We start from the raw sequence: 27418 nt of genomic DNA, 5'->3' as shown, positions 1-27418 counted from the left end.
ATTTAACATAAAAAAAACTCTATCAGTGCTGTGTTTTTTTCCCCGACTTCCCATGTCTACACCTGCTCATGCTTATACTGGATTAATTTAGAACTGAATGTACGAATATATTTATGATTACAAATTTTAAATGCTAGGTGTGTTTTAATTTGTTACTTTTTAAAACTGATTCATATAAAAAACAAAGTAGTGGCCAAAAGTAATATCCAGAGGGGATCGGTTTGAGGATTTGTTTTTAATGACCCTACAAGTTCGAATAAACCATCAAAATATGAGTAAAATATTTTGTGTTTTTAAATATTTGTAATATGAGAGAAGAACAAAACACTAAACTTTTATTTTTTCTAACAAAAATATTTGGCAAAAAAGGGGTAAACTACAGCCACAGGCTTTATTTTACTATAACACCAAAAAAAAAAAAAAAAGGCATACACTAACTACAGTATAATCTGTTATTAATATTTCATTGATTCTCTCTTGTTTTTGCATGTTCTTATAATGTCTTTGTATGACAGCCTGGGCATAAAGGGTGAAGATGTCTTATATATAATATTCAGGGTGCTACGATATCTTTATTATATCACTCTGAAAACACATAAAATTGCACTGTAAAGCCATTAGTTTTACAGGAAATGTTCAGACCAACAGTGGCTAATGGAAGACGAGGAGCGATGTTTCCTGACTTGTTGGCTAAAGCCCAGTCACACTCCATCTGATCTTTACCTCAGTAAAGGCCTATATATCCATACTGAGCTGTAGCAGCAGCTCGTGCGCTGGACTTGTGAAACTCAGCACTTTCCACTTTAATGACCAGGGCTCAGCACTTCTTCATTACGGAGGAAGATCAGATTCATAAAATTGAAAGTCGAGCACAGAAACGTACTGGGTGGGTAGGGAGGTTCTGTCTAATGAGGCTGCGTGTGCGCCTGCTTGTTTCTCTGCCTGTCGTGTGCTGTTATTCAAAGCTCCCTTCATCCTGAACAATCACTTTTTCAGACAGCATCACCATTCATGTGTGCAGATTGTTTCTGGCAGATCCTTACAGCTAGCCACCTTTTCTTCAAGAAGGATTGTGGTTTATCGTCAACCTTCACATGGTGTGGCTTTAATCAGAACTATGCGATCGCTGGCAATGAGGAGCTGTGGAGTGCAGCGTGCGATTATAAGCCTGTTTGTCTGACAGGCTGATTCTCATTAGAACACTTTCTGTGGTCTCTCTCGTATGAGAGCCTGCCAAAACAGCTGTGTCGAAAGAGGTCACAGCATAATTATTAACCTGTGATAGTAATGACCAATTTATTCCTCATAATCCAGACTCTGTGGTTATCTGCACTGTTGTGTCGATGAAGCTGTTCTTGCGCCAAAGGATGTTGATGATATTGGGAGAAAGTTATCCGTTAGCATTCCCGGTCATCTAATGGCAGCTGCTTGGCTGACGCAGGTAGCATGTGGTTTGTAAAAACTGTCTTCTTTGCCCCTTTTAAATGCTGCTAGTGAATTGACCCTTGTGAAAAAGAAGTGCTCTTAATTGTACTGAATGTGCACTTACAGTGTACATCAAATCACATGAGATATAGGCGGAAGTTCCACGGTAAAAACTTCAAAATCATTCGATATCGTTATTTAACCTTTTTTTTCAAAAGGGCATTTGGCTTAATCTTTGCACATTTACTTTGTAGACACTGGATCGGTACTTCCGCCCACGTCACGCATGATGAACGTGATTACGTCATGCATGTGGATCCCAGAGCGCAAGATGAGCATTTGTAGTTAAAAAGTATATAAATTTTTTAGAAAATGACCGATCGTTTCACTAGACTCTTATTCCTCGTCTGGGATCGTGTAGAGCTCTTTGAAGCTGCACTGAAACTGACATTTGGACCTTCAACCCACTGGTAACTGTTGAAGTCCACTATATGGAGAAAAATCCTGGATTGTTTCCTCAAAAAGCTTAATTTCTTTTCGACTGAAGAAAGAAAGACATGAACATCTTGGATGACATGGGGGTGAGTAAATAAATTATCAGGAATTTTTTATTCAGAAGTGAACTAATCCTTTAAGTTCAAAACCGAACATAATACAAAACTGAGTAAGACATTTCTACAGTAACACCATATAAAAATGGTAAAATGAAATGCTATTCAAACATTTAGATGTAGCTGAACACCTACATGGGTGTTAGCCTTTCAGTTTCATTACCATTTATAAAAAGAGACAACTTAGGAATCATTTTGTACTGTGATGTAAACATGTTATGCTTTTATTACAAAGTTTGCTTGTTGGGTCACATCTTTTGCTAGTGTTACGTAAGAATGAGTGGATTTGAGACATAAGAAGTATTTTGGTTGTTTTAGTGTAATTTGATTGCAAAATTAAAAATGTAACTGATGTGCCAAGCTGAAAGTTGGTTTGAAGAAGAGTTTTGAGAAAAGTGATCTAGTATTGAGAAAGTATTGTCCTAGCGATAAGTACACTTTGTGCCATCAGGCGCACATGCACTCAAGCTTCAACGATCTCCCATTCTTGGCTCATTTTGAGACAGACTTGTGAATTCAGTGAGTTGTGAACTACAGGCATGAGTTGTTGACTCGACAACAGATGCAATAGGATCAGTCCAATTCACGAATTAATAGTTCAGTGTGATTTGCAAACCAATTTAACAGGTTAATTGAAAATAAGGACATCGATATCGTGTCTCAGAGGGGGTGACAATTGCTTCAGTTCAAAATAACTAGGAACGACATGTTTTTATGAAATGTAGTGGGGTAAAAAGTAGGATATTATGCTTTGGAATGTAGTGAAGTAATGGTAAAATTTTCCCAAAGTAAAAATACTCCAATAAATTACAGATTCTTGAAAAATATCTTAAAGGGTTAGTTCACCCAAAAATGAAAATGATCCATGATTTACTCACCCTCAAGCCGTATATGACTTTCTTCTTTCAGACAAACACAATCAGAGATATATTTAAAAATATCCTTGCTCTTCCAAGCTTTATAAAGGTAGTGAAGCAGAGGGTATATTTTTTATGTATATTTTTCTTACAAAAACCTATCGCTTCACTTCAGAAGGCCTTTATTAACCCCCTGGAGCCGTATGGATTATTTTTATGATGGATGGATGCTTTTTTTTTGAGCTTCAAAATCATGCCCCCATTCACTACCATTATAAAGCTAGGAAAAGCAGGATATTTTTAAATATATCTCATATAGTGTTTGTCTGAAAGAAAATAATCATATACACCTAGGATGGCTTGAGGGTGAGTAAATCATGGGATAATTTTAATTTTTGGATGAACTATCCTTTTAAGTACAGTAACAAAGTGAGAATAATTAGTTACTGTTCACCACTTAAAGTCAGCATGTAGCTGAAGTGAAATGGCTTCTTCAACAAGAAAAAAAATTATAACCATCCCAGTTACTGTGCACAGGTCAAGCTACAAGAGTTGAAAAGGAGATCGTCTTTTGTGCAAGAAAGGTCTATTAATAAATAAAGTCTTGAACAAACAATTAGCATGTATTCAAAAAAAAAAATTCACATTCAATATTCACAATACCACAAGTCATCAAAAATATACATACATATACAATTCAACGATTTCATCAAAGGAAAGTGTATGTGCATAAACAGTTCAGGAATTGAAGGATGTTATCAGTGTTATCTTTTGTTGAGTATGGTTACAGAGGATGAAGAAGTTGATGAGGTCGTTTGTTGAATGTTTGGTCAATTTCAGTTTCACACCACATGAACCAAGGGTGGCTTCAGCAACACAGTGTGTATGTAAACATGTAGAAGTAGCCATAGTTGATTAGCAAAAGCTACATCACAGCAAAATCCTCTATAAAGGGAAAACAATATACCAATTAAACTAAATACATTCCATGCAAGTTCATGACAATGATACAAACATTAAAGTTACGTTTGAGCAGGAAACAAACAGTTTCTTAAACAGGATAGGCAAACAGGTCGTAAACGGGTAGCAAACAACCACGAGGCACTGGCTGCGTCCGAAAACTGGAAAATGCTGCCTTCTGAGGACACATTTCACGGTAAGAAGGCATGAAGGCACATCCGAATCCAATGTTAGCTTCAATTCCTCTCTCATGAGATCTCTTCCTCAGATTGATTTTTGAAGGAAGCATGGATGTATCCTTAGCTGCCTTTGATATCCCACAATCCTGTGCTTTCCATTCTGTGACAGTTGAGCTAGAAAAATAAAGATGGCGTCCGAAAGTTGCATTTGCTGCTCAGTTTGTGTATAAATGTACGATTTTGACCAACATATTTCAATTTTGATAACATTTCTATCGAGAAATTACTACTGTAATAATTAATTATTTGTTTAGGTCTCACCAAAGCTCGCGCTATATTGCTGTAGATCATTAAAACGTTAGGCTGCCTCAGAAGTCTGTCCGAAATCTGTTTCGTGAGGTGCCTTCATGTACAAACGCTGCCGTACAAGTCATTCTCTTATAAGACAGCGAGGCAGCAAGACAGCTACCTAGGTTTTTGAACGCAGCCACTATCAAACAGACCCTACCATTTACTCTACTGTTTCCTGTTATATACCATAATGAGTATGCTCCATCTCCCCCTAGAGTACAGGAAGAACATAGCAACCATAAATACAATAAACCTTGTGACAGGCAGTGACTGTTACAATGTAGAGCAGTACTTGATTTTGTCCGTGGGGAATTGATTGGATCGTTGAATGGTTTGCTATTGGTTGATCTAATGTGAGTGATGAGTTGTCCCGCTCTCATGCCAGTAAACATCAGAGAAGAGATGTTGCTATTGAGTTATTTTGATTAGAGATTATGAGGGCACATTCATTTTAAAATAATAATGATGTGCACAGCTAAATACAGTACCATACTGTGACGAGCAGGGCGGGCGAGAGCCGTGAGGGAACGGCGCGAGGCCGGTGACGCGAGTGATAATGAGCGTCACCTGCGAGGCGTGCCGGCCTCGAGTCTCTCACGGAGGAGCTCCGGAGGCATAAAAGGAGGAGCGACATCAGTGAAGGACGAGAGAGGACCAGGCCTGGACTTTATTTTATGGTTTATTATGTTTGTGTGGCCGGCAGACGTCCGCGAGGGTCTGCCGGCATTACTTTCGTTTTGTTCTTTGTTTATTTTATATTAAAGTTTGGTTCAAAGTTCACCGGTTCCCGCCTCCTTCTTCCCCCATCTACTAACCTCGTTACATTGGTGCCGAAACCCGGGAGGAAGGAGGGACATGCTGTTGGAGAGCCCTCGCTGCTGAGGGGGATCGCGGTGCTGCGGAGTTCGGGCAGCGCGGGAGTGAAGACCGCGAGAGGCTGCCCGAGGCGGTGGTGCTGGAGCCAAGTGAAAGGTGGGACGGAGACCCGGATGCCGTGCTCCTGGGACGAGGTGGGGTGGCTGCCGTCCTGGACCTGGAGGGAGCGGAGGAGTCGCCGCCGTCTGCCGTGGGCCGGAGCCTGCTGCCGTCCGCCATGAAGGGGAGGAGCAGGGGACGGGGGACTCGCTGCCGGCTGCCCTCAGTCGGAGGAGCCATCGCCGGCCGCCAGGAGGCGGTCGAGGATCGGGCCGTCCACCGAGCGTCCAGTGCCACCGCATGGCACCGCGAAGAAGAGCCTCTTGGCAGGCTGAGGACCGAGCGGCAGTGTGTATGGGAGCCGGACCCAGCATTTTTTTTTTTTTTTAACATTCAACAAAACTTTAATATAAAATAAACAAACAAAACGAAAGTAATGCCGGCAGACCCTCGCGGACGTCTGCCGGCCACACAAACATAATAAACCATAAAATAAAGTCCAGGCCTGGTCTGAGAGACTCGAGGCCGGCACGCCTCGCAGGTGACGCTCATTATCACTCGCGTCACCGGCCTCGCGCCGTTCCCTCACGGCTCTCGCCCGCCCTGCTCGTCACACATACCATACACAACTCTGGTTGAATGGCCGTCAATGAAGAGAGAGAAGGTGCTTCTTGCTGCCAGATATTGTAGTTGCACCATTTACCAGCAGAGGCTAACTGGGTCACACTAACCAGCCAAACCTTGACCCCTTGTTTGAGCCAGACTCCATTATTGACCTCTCACAGGTCTGCTCTAGATGAGCCAAACTCCAACTGAAATCTAGTAGAGAGAGAATGATATTTTTTCTATCTCTACCTGTCTCTTCCAGCCCACACCCTTGATCAGTTTCACAGACATCACACTGTGGGAGTTTTATAGGCATGATGCCTTCCAGCATGATTTATTTATTTCACAGGTGTTGCTTTCCTATGATGGAGATTAGTATGACTGTGCTTTGGTTTCCCTGACATAAAGGTTCAGCTATGAGAAGCACAGGATGCTTTGGCAAAGAGCCCTTTGTTGAAAGCGTTTGACTACTCTACATAACTTATTTATGATTTGTATTTGGGACGATGACAAAAAGAAAATCACGGCACGTTATATATCTGTTTTTGTGCTATGCACAGCTGTGTCTGTCTTTTTGGGTTGGCAAAATGTTGAAATCCTGATAAATATGTATATGTGTGTATTTATGTGGGTGAGGCCAGATGTTTTGTAGCTTAGCAGTTGCGGCCAATGAGATCGTCTTAATATTTTAACGTACATAAAGTATGTATGTCATAGTGTTACCGAATGGCTTTTTAAACATCTCTGTCTGCTGCCTTAGATGTTAAGAAATCCTAAAACAGACCTTGATGTAACTTTGAGGCGAGGCCGCGAGTTGTTTTTCAGGATTTTCGTGATCAACTATTGGGTTTTCTTGAGTTCATCATCCACTCACAATGGCTTCAAATCCTCCAGGCTGCTTTAACCTGCCGTGCAGAATGAATTTGCCAGGCATGCCGTAGATTTAAAGAAGTCATCTTTCTATTTCTTTTCTTTTCCTGTAGCTATGAGGGGCTGGAGAAGAAGCTGAAGGAGGTTTTCACAGAAAGGACAGGAATTTTACGACAACTCTCCAAAACCTCAAAGGAGCTGGACAGCATCAAGGGGAACCTGCAGGTAAAACCCTCTCCTGCCTCTTCAGCGCTGTTCATGTGATGGTGATTTGAAAATTTAAATAATCCATTTTAGTGCATCTTTGTTACACGATTTAAAGGGCTAGTTCACACAAAAATGAAATTCTCTCATTCATTACTCGCCTACGTGTCGTTCCAAACCAGTAAGACCTTCGTTCATCTTCAGAACACAAATTTTGATATTTTTGATGAAATCTGATAGCTCTCTGATTCCTCCACAGACAACAATTAAATTACCACTGTCAAGGCCCAGAAAGGTACTAAAGACTTTAGGGGCTTTCACACCAGAGGATCATTTTCATAGTTCCTAGAACTATTGGCTGAAGTACCCAGATTTTGCCATGTTCGCACCACAGCAATGATTTTAGTTCCAGGAACTCCTTTTGGGAGAACTAAATTAGCTCCTACTTCAGAGTAGGGTCTAAACCAGCTCTACAGGAACTATCAGTGACATAAATGTATGTTAATTGGTCAAACGAATATCAAACACCGGCACACAGCATTTTTAAAAAGCTGTGTAAATATATTTACTTCACGAACATGAAAAACAGTGATAACCTGCTGTCTAGGGTTGAGATCGTTTTTTCGCCTCATTGACATGTAATACTGAAAGTTGTTATAGTAGATTTCGTCTCTTAGCCCCACTTTTTGCTCTTTCAGTCTCGTAAATTTTGCGTTTACATTTCATCTCCGTTATCACGAAACCCACGACACACAACAAACACAGCTACGATCACAGCATCTTCCATCCGCCAGATTTTAGCATAAAGACGCCACTGTCGGCCGCTTCAGAGTTCCTATTCCCGGTGCAAAACCAACCAGGAACATGGCCTGAGGGAGAAATTTGTTCTCGGGGAACTATCCTTGTGGTTAGTTTCTATAACTGAATTCCTAGAACTATTCGGTGTGAAAGCCCCTATTGCTTCATAAAATTAAGGTTGAACCACTGCAGTCACATGGACTATTTTAACGATGTCTTTAGTACCTTTCTGGACCTTGAAAGTGGTGGTCAAATTGCTGTCAATGGGGGATAAAAAAACTTTAGGATTTCATGAAAAATATCTTAATTTGATGAAATATAAATGTGTTTTTATGACTTTGTGTGGTTTGTAGTATTTGTGCCTCAAAAAAGATCTCAATTTTAAAGATACAGTTTTCAATTTCTGTCCTCATTTATTCACCCTTGTGTCATTCTATACCTGTATGACTTCTGTGGATCACAAACGAAGATATCCATGCAGTGGAAGTTTAGTAACAGCATTATTCAAAATATCCTCTTTTGTATTCCGCAGAAAAAAGAAAGTCATACATGTTTGGAACGACATGAGGGTGAATTGGGACAGAATTTTCATTTTGAGGTGTACTGTCCCTTTAAGCATGAACCACACTGAGCAGTTATCAAATATTCACAGTCTACAAATAAGGCTTGTTTCTTACACATTGCAATGTTTGTTAGCCCAAGTAGATGGGTAAACTTTCTGGCTGAACTAACAATTGCAAATGAAAGCGCCCTATTACATGCTATTGCATGAGCGAACTCCAAAATCCTTGAGGATAATTATCTGTTGGATTTTGTACTGTGAACAGGAAAGAAGAAACAACTAAACCAATATGCAAAACACATAGTAATATTTAAAATACAACCAATAGCCACCAAGCAACTATAAAAAAACTAAGCTGCATTAGTAAACCTGGCAAGCGCATATGGAGACCGATTAGCCACAAAGAGAATGCATTATTCCAGGCATCTGAGCCAGTCAATCAAATACTTGATTGCCTTGTCCAATGGCAGTCAACCAGGCACCGGTGCCTGAGAAAAACCATACGCTCCAAACGCATTCAATCTAATTCATAGAGCGATTTATTGTTCTGCTAAAGTGCTTGGAGCATTAATGGATAAGGACAATAACGGCGTAAATAAAACTGACAGAAATAGTTTGAAAGAGCTTTTTTATATTGAGAAATATATCTATCACTGAAATGGGTTATCATGATTTTGACGCAGTTGTGTTTCTGTATGAATCAGTTCATTGAAATTCAATGGGTCACTCCTGCGATTCCTGCATGTGAATTCATAGTAATAGGCGAGTGTACGTTTAATGGGTCTGTTAGGATGTTATGTGGTGTTTCTAGTTGGGTATGCAGGAGTAGCAGAACCTCCGGGGCCCGACTGCTGGACAGCAGCCGGAGAATCCCTGGCCCCGCGCCGAGCTGCTAGATCCCTTGAGTTTAAGTCCGAGATCTCCAGTGGATTTGTAAAACCATGATCAACTATGACCCCTTTAGCGTGATCAATTATGTATATGTGACCAATTAACCTTTTTGTTGAGCAGATTTACTGTCCATACTGTTTATTTTTATAATGAGAGCTCCCCAGAGTGCTGCTCATCATCATTAAACTTCGCCTGATGGAGCCTGTAGTTTTGGCAGAGGTTTGTGTGTTTGTGCCGGCACTTTCCTGCCAGCTTGGCCTGAGTAGACACTGCAATGCCAATCTCAATACAACTCAACAGCTGCACAGATGGTCTTCCCCTGACAAAGATTTGCTGCTGTTAGTCTCTGGAAACACAAAGGAGTCTGAGAGAGGCGACGGAGCAATAGTGATGACCAATATGTTTCACGCCAAAGAATGTCCTGAAGTCAAGTGATGTGCTGTTGTTTTAAGTGCTGTACATTATATAATGTAATTATGTGTCTAGAAGATTTCAATTGGGTTTATCAATGATTGCATCTTTTGGGGGGATTGTTTTGTTTGAACTACTATTTATTTGCTGTCAGAGACTAGAATGATCTAGTACTGTAGTGACAAAAATACAAAGGGGTGTAAAGAGGACAAACCAGAGGCTTAAAACCAGGGCTTTTTAAAAGTACCCCCATGCTTAAATGATTTTACAAAATATAGGCTGTCAAAGTTAATGTGTTAACTTCAGATATTAAGTATGATAAACACAATTAAGTATGCATTAAAGGATGTTCACTTTCAAATGAAAATTACCCCAATCTTTACTCACCCTCAAGCCATCCTTGGTATATACTGTATGACTTTCTTCTTTCTGATAAACATAATCAGAGATATATTAAAGGTGCCCTAGAATTAAAAATTGAATTTATCTTGGCATAGTTAAATAACAAGAGTTCAGTACATGGAAAAGACATTTATTGAGTTTCAAACTCCATTGTTTTCTCCTTATATAAATCTCATTTGTTTAAAAGACCTCCGAAGAACAGGCGAATCTCAACATAAGTTATTAATATGTACGCCCCCAATATTTGCATATGCCATCCCGTGATCAAGCCATTAGACAAGGGCAGGACGTCTGGATCTGTGCACAGCTGAATCATCAGACTAGGTAAGCAAGCAATAACAGTAGTGAAAAATGGCAGATGGAGCAATAATAACTGACATGATCCATGATATCATGATGTTTTTAGTGATATTTGTAAATTGTCTTTCTAAATGCTTCGTTAGCATATTGCTAATGTACTGTTAAATGTGGTTAAAGTTACCATTGTTTCTTACTGTATTCACGGAGACAAGAGCCGTCGCTATTTTCATTATTAAACACTTGCAGTCTGTATAATTCATAAACACAACTTCATTCTTTATAAATCTCTCCAACAGTGTGTAATGTTAGCTTTAGCCACAGAGCACCATCAAACTCATTCAGAATCAAATGTAAACATCCAAATAAATACTATACTTACATGATCCGATGTATGCAAGCAGCATGCATGACGAACATCTTGTAAAGATCCATTTTGAGGGTTATATTAGCTGTGTGAACTGCGTTTATGCTGTTCAAGGCAAGCGTGAGCTCCGGAGGAGGGGGAGCACGAGAATTAAAGGGGCCGCAACCTATATATCGGTGCATGACCCAAAATAGGCAGTTAAAAAAATTTATTTAAAAAAAATCTATGGGGTATTTTGAGCTGAAACTTCACAGACACATTCAGGGGACACCTTAGACTTATATTACATCTTTTAAAAAGAAGTTCTAGGGCACCTTTAATAAATATCGTGATGCATCCAAGCTTTATAATGGCAGCAAGCGGGATCAACAAGTATTAGCTGAAGAAAGCACCTCCATCCACATCTATCCATCATAAACATATTCCACACGGCTCCAGGGGGATAATAAAGGCCTTCTGAAGCGAAGCGATGCGTTTGTGTAAGAAAAATATCCATATTTAACAAGTTATGAAGTCAAATATCTAGCTTCCGCCACACCGCTTTCTGTATCCTACTTACGGTAAAAGTGTAAAACTCTCGCAGTTCAAAAAGCTTATGCTACATCCTACACCTTCCCTATTCAACTTACAGGAAAAAAACATAACTGACACGACGGCAGTTCTGTTGTTTTTTTGTTTTTTTTACGGAAGGCAATCTGGCAGAAGCTAGATATTTTACTTCATAACTTGTTAAATATAGTAATTTTTTTACACAAACGCATCGCTTTGCTTCAGAAGGCCTTTATTGACCCTTCAGAGGCATATGGAGTATGTTTATGATGGATGGATGTGAATGGAGACACTATCTTCAGCTCATACTTGTTGATCCCGATGGATGCGTCAGGATATTTATTAATATTTCTCCAGTTGTGTTCATCAGAAAGACATATAAAATCATATACACCTAGGATGGCTTGAGGGTGAGTAAAGCTTGGGGTAGTTTTCTTTTAAAAGTGAACTAATCCTTTACAACTAAAAATCAAGTCAGGAATCTTGGTGTGATTTTGGAGTCAGACTTGAGTTTCAGTAACCATGTAAAAACAATAACTAAATCAGCGTATTATCATCTCAAAAATATTGCAAGAATTAGATGCTTTGTCTCCAGTCAAGACTTACAGAAACTTGTTCATGCTTTCATCACCAGCCGGGTGGATTATTGTAATGGGCTCCTCACTGGTCTTCCCAAAAAGACCATAAGACAGCTGCAGCTCGTACAGAACGCTGCTGCCAGGATTCTGAGCAGAACCAGAAAACATGAACACATCACACCAGTCCTCAGGTCCTTGCACTGGCTTCCAGTTGCATTTAGAATTGATTTTAAAGTACTGTTACTTGTTTATAAATCACTCAATGGCCTAGGACCTCAATACATTGCAGATATGCTCATAGAATATAAACCTAACAGATCACTCCGATCATCAGGATCAAGTCATTTAGAAATACCCAGGGTTCACTCAAAGCAAGGAGAGTCTGCTTTTAGCTGTTATGCCAGCCGCAGCTGGAACCAGCTTCCAGAAGAGATCAGGTGTGCTCCAACAGTAGCCACATTCAAATCCAGACTCAAAACACATCTTTTTATCTATGCATTTGCTGATTGAGCACTGTGCTATGTCCGAACTGTTTGCACTTTATTTTATACGTATTATCTTTTTATTCTTTTAATTCCTTTTCCTGTTTTTATTTCATTTTTAATGTATTTTATATCTTTTATGTATCATCTTGTTATTCTGACTTTTAATGCATTATTGCTGTCTGGTTGAAAGAGCTGGGAGAATTAGGAAGAAATTGATTAGGTTAAAATTTGGTAAATTTGACAAACCATGAGGAAATTTAAGCTGTAGTGCATGGTTAAGATATCTCTGGATTACAGCCAGGACACATTCCAAAGGGGGAAATTTCCAAAGGGGAAATTTGAACTGCGTTCCATAGGTAAGATATCTCCGGAAGGGGGATTAGGGCTGTGTGGTGCAGTTTGAGGTGTCTTGGCAAAAGGGGAGATTGAAACTATGTTTATCAGTTTGAAGTGCCTTAACAGGTAGCAGTCCTGTTGGATGAGGAAGATCCATTCTGATCTGCTCTGATGAATGGATCTGTTTAGATCCAACTCTGATGGACGACAACAACAACAACAAAAAACTCCCTGAGACTTCCTAGCTCTTCCATCCAGATAGCAAAATTCTGTTTTTACTGTTATTTCTATTCCTTATGTTCTATTTTTATTATTCTTTTTTATGTAAAGCACTTTGAATTACCATTGTGTATGAAATGTGCTATACAAATAAAATTGCCTTGCCTTGCCTTGCCTTGCCTTTAATTATGCCTTGTAATACAGCTTATAGTATAATACATGGTTACACCTAAAACAAATGACAAACAACCAGTTTCATATGTAATAATGAATCTGCAAATATTATAATGCATTTTATCTTTAACAATTACATATGTCTTGTCGGTTTGCATTACGGTTTCTAGCAATGGTTCTCAAATCTGATTGGCCGAGAGCCTTTTCCAGCCATATGACATTCTACTAATATCACACGAAACCCGTTTCACAATTTGTATCACTCCGCTTGTTTCTGCCAGATCTATACTGACGGCATTTCTCACAGCGAGCATCAATGGCGGAGGAGTAAACCCACTATAATTTTACAATTAATACTGTTATTGAGTCATTAATAGTGATTAATATTAATATGTGACATTAATTATAAACAGTGTTAACTGATTATGTAATCCAGAGTACCCAACACAGCGCACGACTTCTCTTTGTCAGTGGAAAAAAATTGAACATATTTTAATGAAAGAAAAAAATTAACACTCATAAACATCAAAATTCTTCGCTGAATGAGAGAGGTTCAATATCTTTTTTCTTTCAAGGTTTTTCATTCCATTATTCATGGTGTACGCTGATTGAAGAAAATGGAAATGAGGCTATAATGAGAATTAGTCAGATTTCCTCCCTCTGATCTCGCTGATGTTTCTCTGAGGAAGGAAACAGATGCTTTGGAACTGCCCCACCAAAACACCATTGCTTAATTTGGTAAAGCTCTGTTTACTGGGCTTTCCGGGCTTACTGAAAAAAAATCTGCATATAGGAGGTTGACATATCTTTACAGATGAACAAATCTGACAGTGTCAGCGTCATCTGCCATGTCAAATCCAAAAATAAACAGCTCAAACATTCACAAACAAATATGTAATATCATAAAGCATACATCACAACCTTCTGTTCTTTCTCCACAGTCTCTTAAGAATGATGATGCCGTGCCCAAGAAGGATGTGCAGAGGATCCTGGAGCTCAGTCACAAGCAAAGGTATATGTTCTCTCTCCGCAGCTCCTCCCATGATCTGAATCATTGTATAAATTACTGTAATTACTTATAAATCTGCAACACTACAGGCCCATTCACACCAAGACTGATAGCTATAAAGATAACTATGATAGTGTCCACACCAGCAGACGATATCGTTCTGTTGATTATAAGTGCGCACTACAGTTATGTCATCTGCCACTTTAAATGCTCGAGCTCTTTAAAGCAGCATGGATTCTGATTGGCTGTCAATGATTTTATTATTCATCAGCTCGAAAAATAAAAATCATAGAAAATTGCATTCTATTACCATGTACACTACTGTTTGGGGTCGGTAAGATTTTTTCTTTTAAAGAATGCTCACCAAGGCTGCATTTGTTTGATTAAAAATACAGCAAAAACAGTTTTGTGATTGATTGAAATATTATTACAGTTGGAATAAAATATTTTGGAATAAAATATTATTAATGGAATATTATTAATATTCCATTAATAATATTATTAATGGAATAAAATATTATTACAATTATATTATTACAATGTTGTGATTGAAATATTGATTGAAATATTATTACAATTTTACTGCCTTCATTGTCACACGATCCTTCAGAAATCATTTTAATATATTGATTTGGTGCTCAAAAAAAAACATTTTTTATTATTATCAAAGTTGGAAACAGTTGTGCTGCTTAATATTTTTCTGGAAACTGATATATATTTTTTCAGGATTCTTTGATAAATAGAAAGTTCAAAAGAACGGTTTTAAGCGCCATAAATCTATTTACTGTCACAATTAAATGTCCTTGATGAATAAATATATTAATTCCTTACTTAACATGTGCAACGTTTCTAAGGTTAAGCCCTAATTTTATTGTTCTTTTGTTTTTTGTTTTCATTTTTTAAATGAGCAGTGCCTAAATAAATAAATCTTTTCAAAAAATTTTAAAGTCAAGGATCTCAGCCCATGCAGTGTTTCAGTCAACTTTAGATGAAATGAACTGTGAAGGAAACAGTGCTCTTAGAGACCATTTTAATGAATTACTCACTCTCACACACCAACATCAGTAATTAGAGACTGTTAGCAACTGTTTACATGCACACGGCTGTAGACAGATGCTCCGCCATTTGTCGTGTGCATTTCTAAGGCTCTCTCAGCGACTGTTATTTCCCAGTTTCAAGAGCAACAGGGTTTCTTAACGCAGCTTTTACGACCTCCTCGGTTTAAACCAGATTGAATTGTCATAGGTTTTCAGTCACAAAAAACTGCAGAACACTCTTGGTTGCATCATGGCAAGAGACTGGATCCATCAAGGTTCAACCACGTTGGCTGTGGAGAGTTAGTGACAGAATTCAATTTCCCCCTGTGTCAGGTGTGCGTAATGGCTTCTATTTTTAACCCCAATCAACAGCAGACAGATATTGAAATTCAGGGCAGATGTGCTGAAGTTCCTGACCTTCACTCTCTTGATTAAAATGACAATATAAGCACCCAGTAGAAAAAGAAATGGGCAGACCATCTCATGGACATTTGTGATTACGCAAGTCAGGAGAATGACAATGGATGCTGTATTTTGCCTGCAAGTTGGCAAACCGTGATGTTTCTCTGAGGCTTTAGTGCAGCATAGAAGCAAAAACCTGACAGCACATAGAAAATCTGATATTCAAAACCTGGAAATAAACAGAAAGCTTTACAATTTTGAATGAATAAGAAATATTTATTTTGATTAAAAACGTGTCTCACTTGCCACAATTTTGACATATTTATATTATTAATATTATCTCATAATTTTGGCAGCAGGTATATTAGGCTGCAGTCACTTTAAGACCTGATGCACAGATTCATTATACTGTTTGCTTTCACTTAAAACATAACTGAATGTGTTTGCATTAATATTCACCAAGAGCTGCATGTTGACATTATTTTGTGTGTATTTGTTTAAACAAGATAAGCAGTGAAAAAGAACTCAATTTAGTACTGAGAGGTGGCTTTATGCTCGTGCACTTTGGGTGTGAGCATAAAATCTTCAGGATTGGGTAAAATTATGTGCAATACATGAAATCTCACACTGAAATTCAAGCCCTGTAACCCCAACAATATTCATTAAGTGCAAATGAGTGAGTGAGGGGAGGCGGGTTTGTGTCAACTATATTATATAAAATATATATATTATATATAAAATTCAACCTGCCAAAGTGGCCAGTAGGAGTGACTGCATTACACACCACTGCTAAAATCCATCCGCATTTGGCGGGTGTTAATGTCAAGCCCTATTTACAACGTGGCTATAAATCCAATTCACTGCAGTTTCCAGCTGAAATAAACACCAGATGCAGTAAAATGCCAATGACTTTTATTCCTTTTCACATAAATTATGAATAAAGGGGCAGATTATTGATTAATAAAGACTTATTTTCTTGTAGTTCCTTGCACAATACTATGTTATGACCACAAAACACTTTTATAATAGTGCATGATTTGTAAATGAATACATTTTGAAGTTTGAATCACATAACCAGCTCCATATGCCTTTTTCAAAAAAGTTAATTTGCTCGGTAACTCACTTGGTACAGAATTGAACAAACTGAACACTCCCATGAAACTCAAGTCATGCCACTCAATAAAAGAGCTCAAAGTCTCATAGAAGGAAGCTAAAATGGCATGGTTGCTTCAGCAAATGTGTTTTTATCTCTTACTTACAACTATAACCGATTTGCTAGTAAAGCTCTTGGACGTATTTCAAAGAGTCTATGCCGCAAACTTCACATACATTTGAAAATCCATCATTTAGTTCATCCTGATAAGCGCTCATTGACCCTGTTTACACCTTAAGATGGTTTTGGTTGATTGGATCACAAGTGGACAATGCTAAATATAGGTGTAAATGAGGTCTAAAACGTTTTGAGCTTGTCCACTTTCGAGCACTTCCAGAGGTAGTCGAAAATGCATTCGACTGTAATATAAATGCTCAAATTTGTTTGAACAGCCACAAAAGACCGCCTGCTCTCTGCCTACTGACCTAATGTGTAAACATTATGGGAAGCGCTCTAGCCAGATGGGATTTGAACTTTTTCATCTGGAGACCCAAGTTTGGTTTGAAGACGAAAAATGTACCAATCACAATGTTCTCCCACTATTCCTGATTTCTAACACGCACTCACAGCGTTCAGCCAGTCTTGTGGCTGTCAGAGCAGAAATGAAAGCTGATGCTCTCCATCTGTTTTTCAATCATCTCCAGTCATGTTCAAATTGCATGAGCTTATATTGTCCATTAGATCAAAAGATCTGAAAAAACCTGTATGTTTACCTGCCCATAGACCCTCCCCTCAAAGAAATCAGGACAGAAGTGGTTGAAAGTGGACAAAAGAGTCAGATTAAAACACCAGGTGTAAATGGGAATGTGTCTCCCTCATCTACTCGTGATCCGATCGACCAAAACGCATCTTAAAACCAGTTGTAAACACGACGGCTTTCTTCTTTCATGAGGGAGTTTAGCATCACGACAGCTTTGTTTCCAGGTGGAACACACATCTCCTGGAAATCCTGTAGAATTCAAACTGACTTCAAAACTTCTGAAGTGTTTCCCATTTAGTGTGCCGTATGCATCAGATGTTCAGCCAATGGTTTGTTGGTGCCTGAGGGTGAGAGTAGGTTTAGTGTAGGTGCTTTGCTATTTTAAAATGTGATAGAGCATTAACTTTTAGCACCACTCACCAGACATTTCATTTCTGAACTGCCACGACTTACAACAACCAGCATAGCAAAATGTTGCCAGATTCATATTAATCTGTTTTGGATACATCTGAATGCGCTTTTAACGGCACTCACTGGACATTTCACTTTGTGTAATTTTTTGCAGAGATGTCACCAAAGGTATGTTTTTACAATGAGCCTGTGTTGAATGTTTCAGATGTTTTAGAAGGTATTAAATGCAGAAAAATCCTGGAATTCTCTTAATATTTTTAAATTTATTTTATTTATTTTTTTCATTAAAATTGTTGAAATGATAATATAATTTAAAATAAGAATATATTTAATTAAATAAAGGCATTTTCACTGGTGGTCTCAATCCTTTGGATCCCATTTCTTTTAGAATTTAAGCTACGTGCTGATATAGTCATTTAATAAGCAGTAAGTATGACTTTTATACTTCATTAAACTAAAAAAAAAAAAAAAAAGAAAAACTATAAAATTCTGCAAGCAGCAAATAATAGAATCCAGTGGGTATAAAAATACATCATAAAGTAGATGAAAGAGAAATGGACTTGACCGAAATGGTGCACTTGATGGAGGCTTGTGGTCTTGTGACCTTCAAATGTCTGTGTCTGTTAAGGCAACACAACTTTAGGCTGTCTTTTATGTCATTTCATGATTCAGAAGGTCTTTGTGAGTCAAGCCCTTGTGGCTGCTTTGCACCCTAAGTGCCCTTTTGTGAAGATGAAATTGCATTGACAATCCTACACAATATCTAGATCCATGACAATACATTTTATAAACAAATGAAATGTGTTACATTTTAAGCAAGCTGAACAGAGCCCTCCCATACATGGGTAATGAAAAAGTATCAGAAAGCTTCAAGATGAGGTAATTTAGAAAGGATATTTCAACACTTTATCACCATCAGGGCACCACAACATGTATTTCCATCAAGAGGTGCATCAATTTTTGCTCAAGATCTTGTATTGACAATGCAAGAGTCAAGCACTCTGTAAAATCACCTTCAGCACATCCCAAAGACTTTCAGTGAATTCAAGGTCTGGGCTCAGAGGTGCCAATTCATGTGTGAAACTGATTCTTCATGTTCCCTCCCAACCATTCTTTCACAGTTTGATCCTGATGATAATGCTTTATTTCGATGGTCCACTTTAGACATTCTACTAACTATAAGAAACTTTGCAACTACATGTCAGCTAGCTCTCATTAGAGTATTAGACTTTATAGAAGACCTGAAGTTGTAAGTTGACACGAAGTTGCAAAGTTGCTTATAGTCAGTAGAATAAAGTGGACCATCAAAATAAAGTGTTACCCTTTAATAAAGTCTTTGCCTGAAATGTCAAATAGTGAAAAACATCTTTATGGTGGAACTTGGTGGTCCTTGAGGCAAAGTTTCTTTCCCATGAGGAGAATGAGTCTCATGTGAAATATTAAGTCTTGAGCGCTGAACACTGTAGTGGAGCTGATGTTATGAATATTGCACATTTATCCACTAGTTGCTAGGCAACCATACATCCCATCCATCCTAAAATTACAGAGAATTCAATTAGCCACAGACCTCGCATGAATGCAAAGTTTGGTGAATTTTCACCACAGGGAAAAAAGTTCAGTCTTGCCCCTCCCCCCCTTGCTCATTTATCTCCATTTATTTATTTAATTATTCTGTTTTGTTTTTTCATGACTGTTTGAATGACCAAATCAAATGGTTCTTTTCCTTCTGAACATTTAGTGAGCAATAACTCCCAGATTATAGTCAATTGTAAACAATTCTAATGACATAAAATATTGATACACAGCAAATTTGTTTATACTGCACAATGCAGCTAATTATATTTTAGTCTTTTTAGTTTAGTAAAGGGTATGGCGTTCATAATCAATTCACAATATTTGTTGTTTGTCAAACCCTGGGCAAACCCTGCATCATATAGTAGTGTTGTCAAAAGTACTGACTTCGATACCAAGTTGGTACTGAGATTTTAAAAATGTGACACTTTGAGTGCTGTTGAGCGGATTCATAAACACCTCTGATTGGCCATTGTGTTCACAAGCTCATCAGATTTTCAGTACCGACTTGTATTGATTTACTTATTTGTCATGGGCCTTTATTTATTGATATTGGTCAGATGTTGATGGATTTTTGGTTGTGCTCATGTGCAGAAATGGCATGAATGTATGTGTGTTGTAGAACGTGTATATCACACATTCAAGATAAAAGTAAGCCCTTAGAGTGGCCATTGTGATCACTATCCCCCTGCGACTCTTATTCACTGTTTTCCATTTGTTTTTCTCTGTGCCTCTGTCTCTCTCATTCACAGGGATGAGATGAAGTCACTCCAGGCAGCTCTGCAGAAACAACTGGATGATGCAGCTGAACGTGCAGAGAAACAACAGGCCACCGTGAGACCTTTTACACTGATGTGTTAAACTGAATAAATACAAAAGCTAACCACAGAAACTTGGCCTAAACACTAATGATACACTAATGATTATGGCCTATAGCGTTTGCCGTTTGCATGATTACTCATGACATTACTCACTCATTACTATTATGTGTCCATGGCTGATTCTTTAGTTAAGGGCATATTTGACTACTTGAAATTTTGAAAGGAAGCTTTTCTAGTCTATGTTAAAATATTCATCACATAACCTGGAAAACAGATCTGATCATGGCCTTGATCAACTTTCAACTGTATTGTGGCATAATGTGTGATGTTAATGACCCCCCCCACCACCACCACCACACACACACACACACACACACACACACACACACACACACACACACACACACACACACACTTTTTAAAGAAAAAAAAAAAGTAACTTGGATGTTACTGACACAAGAAGTTAGATATCAGTCAATAAACTTTAATTTATAAAAAATAAAAAATGAAATGATTTATATTTTTAAATACGAACATGTAATAAAGGTCCTTTTTAGATCATGGTGGAAAACTTCTGATTTAATGACATATATGATTTTTCAAAATGAAGTTATTCTGTCATCCTATAAATAAATATAAGCTTTTTTTTTTGGGGGGGGGGGGGGGGGGGGATAAATTCTTATCATGATAGTAGGCCTAATGGCAGAAGCATTTGGAAAAGCTGTTCTTGATTATTAAAAAAATTACAAATTGTAGACACAACAAAATAAATGATAACATTTTTGGAAGTTATTTGGAAAAAGTACAAAATATAAACGTATTACAAAGAGGAAGCTAAAAAAGTCTGGGTACTTTATAATAGCAATAGAGTACTGGCAAACTAATATTTCAATACCCTTAAAGGGTTAGTTCACCCCAAAATGAAAATTCTGTCATTAATTACTTACCCTCATTATTTTACCCTCATGTTGTTCTACACCCGTAAGACCTTTGTTCATTTTCGGAACACAAATTAAGATATTGTTGATAAAATCCGATGGCTCCATTTGCCATCAAGACAATTAACACTTTCGAATTCCCAGAAAGCTACTAAAGACATTTAAAACAGTTCATGTGACTACAGTGGTTCAACCTAAATGTTATGAAGTGACAAGAATACTTTTTGTGCGCCTAAAAAAACCCAAAAATAACGACTTTATGATAATATCTAGTGATGGACGACTTCAAAACACTGCTTCATGAAGCTTTACGAATCTTTTGTTTCAAATCAGTGGTTCAGAGTGACAAAGTCACGTGATTTCAGTAAATGGTTCACCACTGGGGGGCATGACTTTGGTAGTTTGATAAGCACTTCGAATCACTGATTCGAAACAAAAGATTCGCAAAGCTTCAAAGCTTCATGAAGCAGTGTTTAAAATGCCCTGCCCCCCGAGCTCTCGACTATAATGCAGTGCATTTACAAAGTTCACACAGCTAATATAACCCTCAAATGGATCTTTACAAGATGTTCGTCATGCATACTGCATTCATGCATACATCGGATCATGTGAGTATAGTATTTATTTGGATGTTTACATTTGATTCTGAATGAGTTTGATGGTGCTCCGTGGCTAAAGCTAACATTACACACTGTTGGAGAGATTTATAAAGAATGAAGTTGTGTTTATGAATTATACAGACTGCAAGTGTTTAAAAATGAAAATAACGACAGTCTTGTCTCCGTGAATACAGTAAGAAACGATGGTAACTTTAACCGCATTTAACAGTACATTAGCAACATGCTAACGAAACATTTAGAAAGACAGTTTACAAACATCACTAAAAATATCATGATATCATGGATCATGTCAGTTATTATTGCTCCATCTGCCATTTTTCGCTATTGTTCTTGCTTGCTTACCTAGTCTGATGATTCAGCTGTGCACAGATCCAGACGTTACTGGCTGCCCTTGTGTAATGCCTTGAACATGGGCTGGCATATGCAAATATTGGTGGCGTACATATTAATGATCCCGACTGTTATGTTGAGATTCTCCTGTTCTTCAGAGGTCTTTTGACAAATGAGATTTACATAAGAAGGACGAAACAATGGAGTTTGAGACTCACTGTATGTCATTTCCATGTACTGAACTCTTGTAATTCAACTATGCCAAGGTAAATTCAATTTTCGATTCTAGGGCACCTTTAATCAGGAAGTCTACTAATACTCTAATGACTGCTAGTTGACATGTAGTTGCAAAGATACTTATAATTAGTAGAATGTCTAAAAGTAAACCGTCAAAATGAAGTTTTATCCTTTAAAACTAGAATGACTGTTGCTAAAAGTAAATAAACAAATAAATAAATAAATCAGACTACTGTACGAATACATCTCTGTAATTGAAGAATCCCCCCCAAAGATCAGTACAGAAACAGAATTGTTTATGTTTTTTGTTGCTGTATTGAAGCATGTTTGTTTTAATTATGACTTCCAGTTTGAATGTTTAGTTCATTCTGCTGTTACCACTGCACCCTCTTTACTTACCTTCGTCTAAACTAATTACCAGGAAAACACTAGAATCCTCACTGAAATCAGTGAGATGGCATGGAGGGGCCAGAGAAAGCCTCTTCTATTTTAGGCATTTACCTTTAGGTCTGGAAGAGTTATGTTACAGTAATTATAGAAAACTGTAGGAAGCACCTTGCTGACTCTGGAGGAGATACACAATTATCTGCATGCAACTTTTCTTGTTTCATCTCTGTGTGTGGCTGCGCGTCGTACTGCGGGGGATAGAGGCACAGAGGCTCGTGTTCGGAATGAGAATGAATCTCTGAGAATTAGCATTTCACCAGCTCTGGCCATTCTTTCCGTTCTCTGAACAGTTCACCACCAATTGACACCAATTACAGATAGCAAAGCTGATTCACAACCCCAGATATATTCACAAGCTGCAACAATGTGCCTGTTCATTTCGGGGAATGTTAACATTTTACACTGCTGTTGGCACAGCCCAACGAGCGTGTGACCTTTTGTTTGCCTGTAAGTGTCTTTTTATGACAACCTTCGTATTATCTGTCTATTATGTTAAACAGTTAGCATTATCCCGAGACTAAACTGTTTTGATAAAAGAAATAAGGTCCATATCAGTATATTAAAGGGTTAGTTCACCCAAAAATGAAAATTATCCCATGATTTACACACCCTCAAGTCTCAAGGTGTATATGACTATCTTCTTTCAGATGAACACAAACGGAGATATATTTAAAAATATCCTTAGTCCTCCGAGGTTTATAATGGTTGTGAATGGGGTGGGGGCCCTGTTTTGAAGTCAAAAATAATGCATCCATCCATAAAAAAAAATAACCCATATGACTCCAGGGGGTTAATAAAGGCCTTCTGAAGTGAAGCAATGCCTGTTTGTAAAAAAAAAAATCCATATTAAATATTAAAACTTTATAAATTCAAATAACTAGCTTCCGGCGGACGACCGTACACAGAATGCACAAGTCAATTTGCGGCAGAAGAGTATCCTTTGACCTGATGCACAACGGTCGTCTGCCAGAAGAAGCTAGTTATTTGAATTTATAAAGTTTTAAATATGGATATTTTTCTTACAAAAACGCATCACTTTGTTTCAGAAGACCTTTATTAACCCCCTGGAGTCATATGGGTTACTTTTTTTACAAGCATTATAAACCTCGGAGGACTAAGGAAATTTTTAAATATATCTTACAATATATATTTTATCGATTATGTTTGTCTGAAAGAAGATAGTCATATTCACCTAGTATGGCTTGAGGGTGAGTAAATCATGGGTAATTTTCATTTTTGGATGAACTAACCCTTTAAATCTGCATGTTCAAAACTCATGCACTTAGAGACTGTTATGGCATCATTTATTTACCCTCATGTCATTGACTTTTTCTTCAAAAGAAGATTTCAAAATATATTAATATTAATATTAATCCATACAATGAAAGCCAATGGGGGTCCAGTGTTGTTTTGGGGGGTCCAAGTCTTTATTTATTAATTTATTTATTTTTTGTACAATATAAGTCAATGGTAACCAAAACTATTTGGCTACTAACATTCTTCAAAATACCTTCGAAAGAAAGAAAGAAAGAAAGAAAGAAAGAAAGAAAGAAAGAAAGAAAGAAAGAAAGAAAGAAAGAAAGAAAGAAAGAAAGAAAGAAAGAAAGAAAGAAAGAAAGAAAGAAAGAAAGAAAGAACAAGTTGTTCACTGAAGTTTTAGTGAACTGTCACTTTGATTCATTTTTAGGACACAAATGAAATGATTCATGAACCTGAATCAGATGTAAAGCCTTTGAAGTATTCAGGGAATCAAATCATGTTTAGTGAAAATTTTGGACTCAGGATGCATATAATTCACAAACAAAGCCGCGTGAAACCAGGAAATGAGAAATAAGATCCCGTTCTATTGTAATCCCAAAAAACAAGATTGAAAAAATATGTATGCATTGACTGCAGCATGTCAATATGTGAACTTGGACTGAATTCAATTAAAGTGCTAATCAGAATGAATCCACCTGCAGGTTCACTGCTGCAGCCGTGTTGTCTGGAAATGTGCACAGCTGCTCGACCTCAGTATTTAGATGTGTTGTTATTTTCCCAGTGTCTGCCATGACTGGAGGCAGGAGAGAGAGAGTATGAGAGTTGAGGCAGTTTGACATTCAGGGCTGAGCTGGGTGAATAAGGAATAAGAAGCAATAGTGGAACGTTCTATTTGATTGGTGTTGCGGTTCACCCTCAGGGCTGTAAACACTTCGGATTCTTTTTTGGCTGTTTGTAACACGCTCTGGATTGTTTTGGGAAACCTTCACTTCCACATTTGTATTCCATATAGAGACGTGTCGAGATATTTTATATGGTTCTCTTTTCATTTGCGTTTAGTTCACCAGTGGTAAAAGTGATTGAGGTTTTCATGAATTTGCTTTGCGTTATACAGGAAATGTACAGTAAGATCTGATCAAAAGGTGTGGGTCTCAGTTTTCTGTGACAGTCACATGACTATTTATAAGAGCATAGGGAGAATCAATGAGTTATGAATAATTTACTGCCATTGTGATAATAAATTTTTTTAAAAGTAGTCTTATTATGAATATTTTAAAAGATATATAATCTAATTACAAGTATTTAATCTTTGAAATCTGAATATGTAATCCAGATTATATGTCATCGGTTTCTACCCTACCCAAGACTGCCTCAGTTTCTTGGTTTTCTTTTGCTTTCACATAACTGTGCAGTTATATTTCTATATTACTGTACACTGTCATGCAAAAAAAATAAAAAAATAAAATAAAAAATGATTGCTTTTATTTATCAAGGATTCATTCAATTGATCAAAAGTGGCATGAACGACATTCATAATGTTATAAAGATTTCAATTTCAGAAAATAAATGCTGTTCTTTTGAGCTTTTAGATCATCAAAGAATTTTGGGGAAAAAAAGTATTTCACACAAATATTAAGCTGCACAACTGTTTTCAACATTGATAATAATAAGATATGATTATTGATTATCAAATCAGCATATTAAAATGAATTCTGAAAAATCATGATAATGATGCTGAAAATTCAGCTTGGCCATCACAGAAATAAATTACATTTTAAATAGAAAAAACAAGATGCAATAAAAATGTAAATTGTAATAATATTTTACAATATTATGTTTTTACTGTATTTTTTGATAGACACATAAATGCAACTTGTGAAAAAAAAAACACAAACAAAAAAAAAACAAACAAAACAAAACCAAATTCTTTAAAAAATCGTACTGTGCCCAAACTTTAGAACGGTAGTGTATTTTTAACAGCATACTTTATTCTTTGTTAAAATAGATTAAAAATCATGCACAATTTATGATGCTTTTTTCTGTATGAAATGCCACTGCACTGTATTAAACTGTTAATAGTTAATAAGGTAGTTGTTAAGTTTAGGTTTTGGGTAGCCAATATTCTATCAATATGCATGCTAATAAGCAACTTAAAAGACCCTAAAATAAAGTGTTACCAAATATTTTCATGATTTGTTATCACAATATATATATATATTTTTTTTCTAGTCAAATCAACTTAGACAATTAATGGGGTTCAGGTAACATAATATGTTGAGTTTCTGTTGATTAAACCAATCACCTTTTAATTTTAATGAACTCAAAATTTTAAGGAAACCAGGCAACTTACTTTTTTAAGTTAAACCAGCATTTGTTTTTTTGACAGTGTCGCCTTAACATGCAATATTTTTTCCCCTTCCATGCAGATAAAGTTTTTAAAGATGGAAATGGAAAAGAAGACCAAAATCATCAAAGACCTTCAGCAAGAGGTACTGAGCACCACTTTTTTATTTTACAGTTTTTGAAGAGAAGGAATTATTATTAATGTATAAATTCTGAATATATGCAATGATGCCTCAGAACATCAAAGAAAAAATATAGTCCTGGCATTCACAGGATATGTGAGATTAAATGCAATTAAATGAAACAATGTTGAATGTTTTCCAGCCAACGGCTGATCATAAATGAATGAATGGAGAAATTATGCTATTACTTCTGCAATATGCTGTGTTATTCAAGGTAAAGTCTGCGGTGAAATCATTTTTAATTGAACATAAAATTAAAATCGTCTCCTTTAGTTCAACTGAAGTCAAGCCATAGATAATTAAAGTGGATTGCTTATCACGCAATTTAGTTTTATAGTTTTACAAAATAACAATAATAAGGGATAGTTCACTCAAAAATGGAAATTCTGCCATCATTTACTCACCTTCATGTCATCTAAACCTGTATGACAACGACTCTGGAACTGCTTTCATTGTAAGGACAAAAAACACTGAGACACTTTTCAAAATATCTTCTTTTGAGTCCCACAGAATAAAGAAAGTCATACAAGTTTGGAACAATCTGAGGCTGACAGAAGTCTCATTTTTGGGTGAACTGTCCCTTTAAGGCTATGCGGTTCGAATCTGAATGTTCATGGCTGTTGTTTGAAGTGACTTGACTGCACTGTGCCCTATCTACTTGGGTGGATCCCTGTGTCATTGCCGTCTGTAGCAGGGCAGACTCATGTCACTTTTAATGACAGCTGCCATTTTTCTTGCAGACTTGGGCACGCGCTCTTCTTCATAGAGGGTTTGAGATGCAAGTGTGTGGATTTGATAGTCAGCCAATTCCACCTCATTGAATCGTATTGCAATGCTATTCTGCTTCATTACCTCAAATACTCTTTCACTTGCTCTCGGAACATCCCTTACTTTCTTTTCTTTCCCATT

At 37.3% G+C, this 27418-nt stretch overlaps 1 protein-coding gene across 2 annotated transcripts in view; it reads left to right on the top strand.

Moving 5' to 3' along the window:
- luzp2 (leucine zipper protein 2) overlaps window positions 1-27418 on the top strand; it is a 134068-nt gene that overhangs the window by 76580 nt on the left and 30070 nt on the right. For both annotated transcript variants that reach the window (XM_067389420.1, XM_067389421.1), the window contains exons 2-5: window positions 6888-6999; window positions 13989-14059; window positions 20084-20165; window positions 26411-26473. In XM_067389420.1, the coding sequence (XP_067245521.1) occupies window positions 6888-6999; window positions 13989-14059; window positions 20084-20165; window positions 26411-26473 (328 nt within the window). The remainder of the gene's footprint in view (window positions 1-6887; window positions 7000-13988; window positions 14060-20083; window positions 20166-26410; window positions 26474-27418) is intronic.

Source organism: Chanodichthys erythropterus, chromosome 7 (assembly GCF_024489055.1).
Source record: "Chanodichthys erythropterus isolate Z2021 chromosome 7, ASM2448905v1, whole genome shotgun sequence".
NCBI lineage: Eukaryota > Metazoa > Chordata > Actinopteri > Cypriniformes > Xenocyprididae > Chanodichthys > Chanodichthys erythropterus.
Note: the sequence above shows the minus strand (reverse complement) of the source record. Positions and strands in the feature narration are given on the sequence as shown.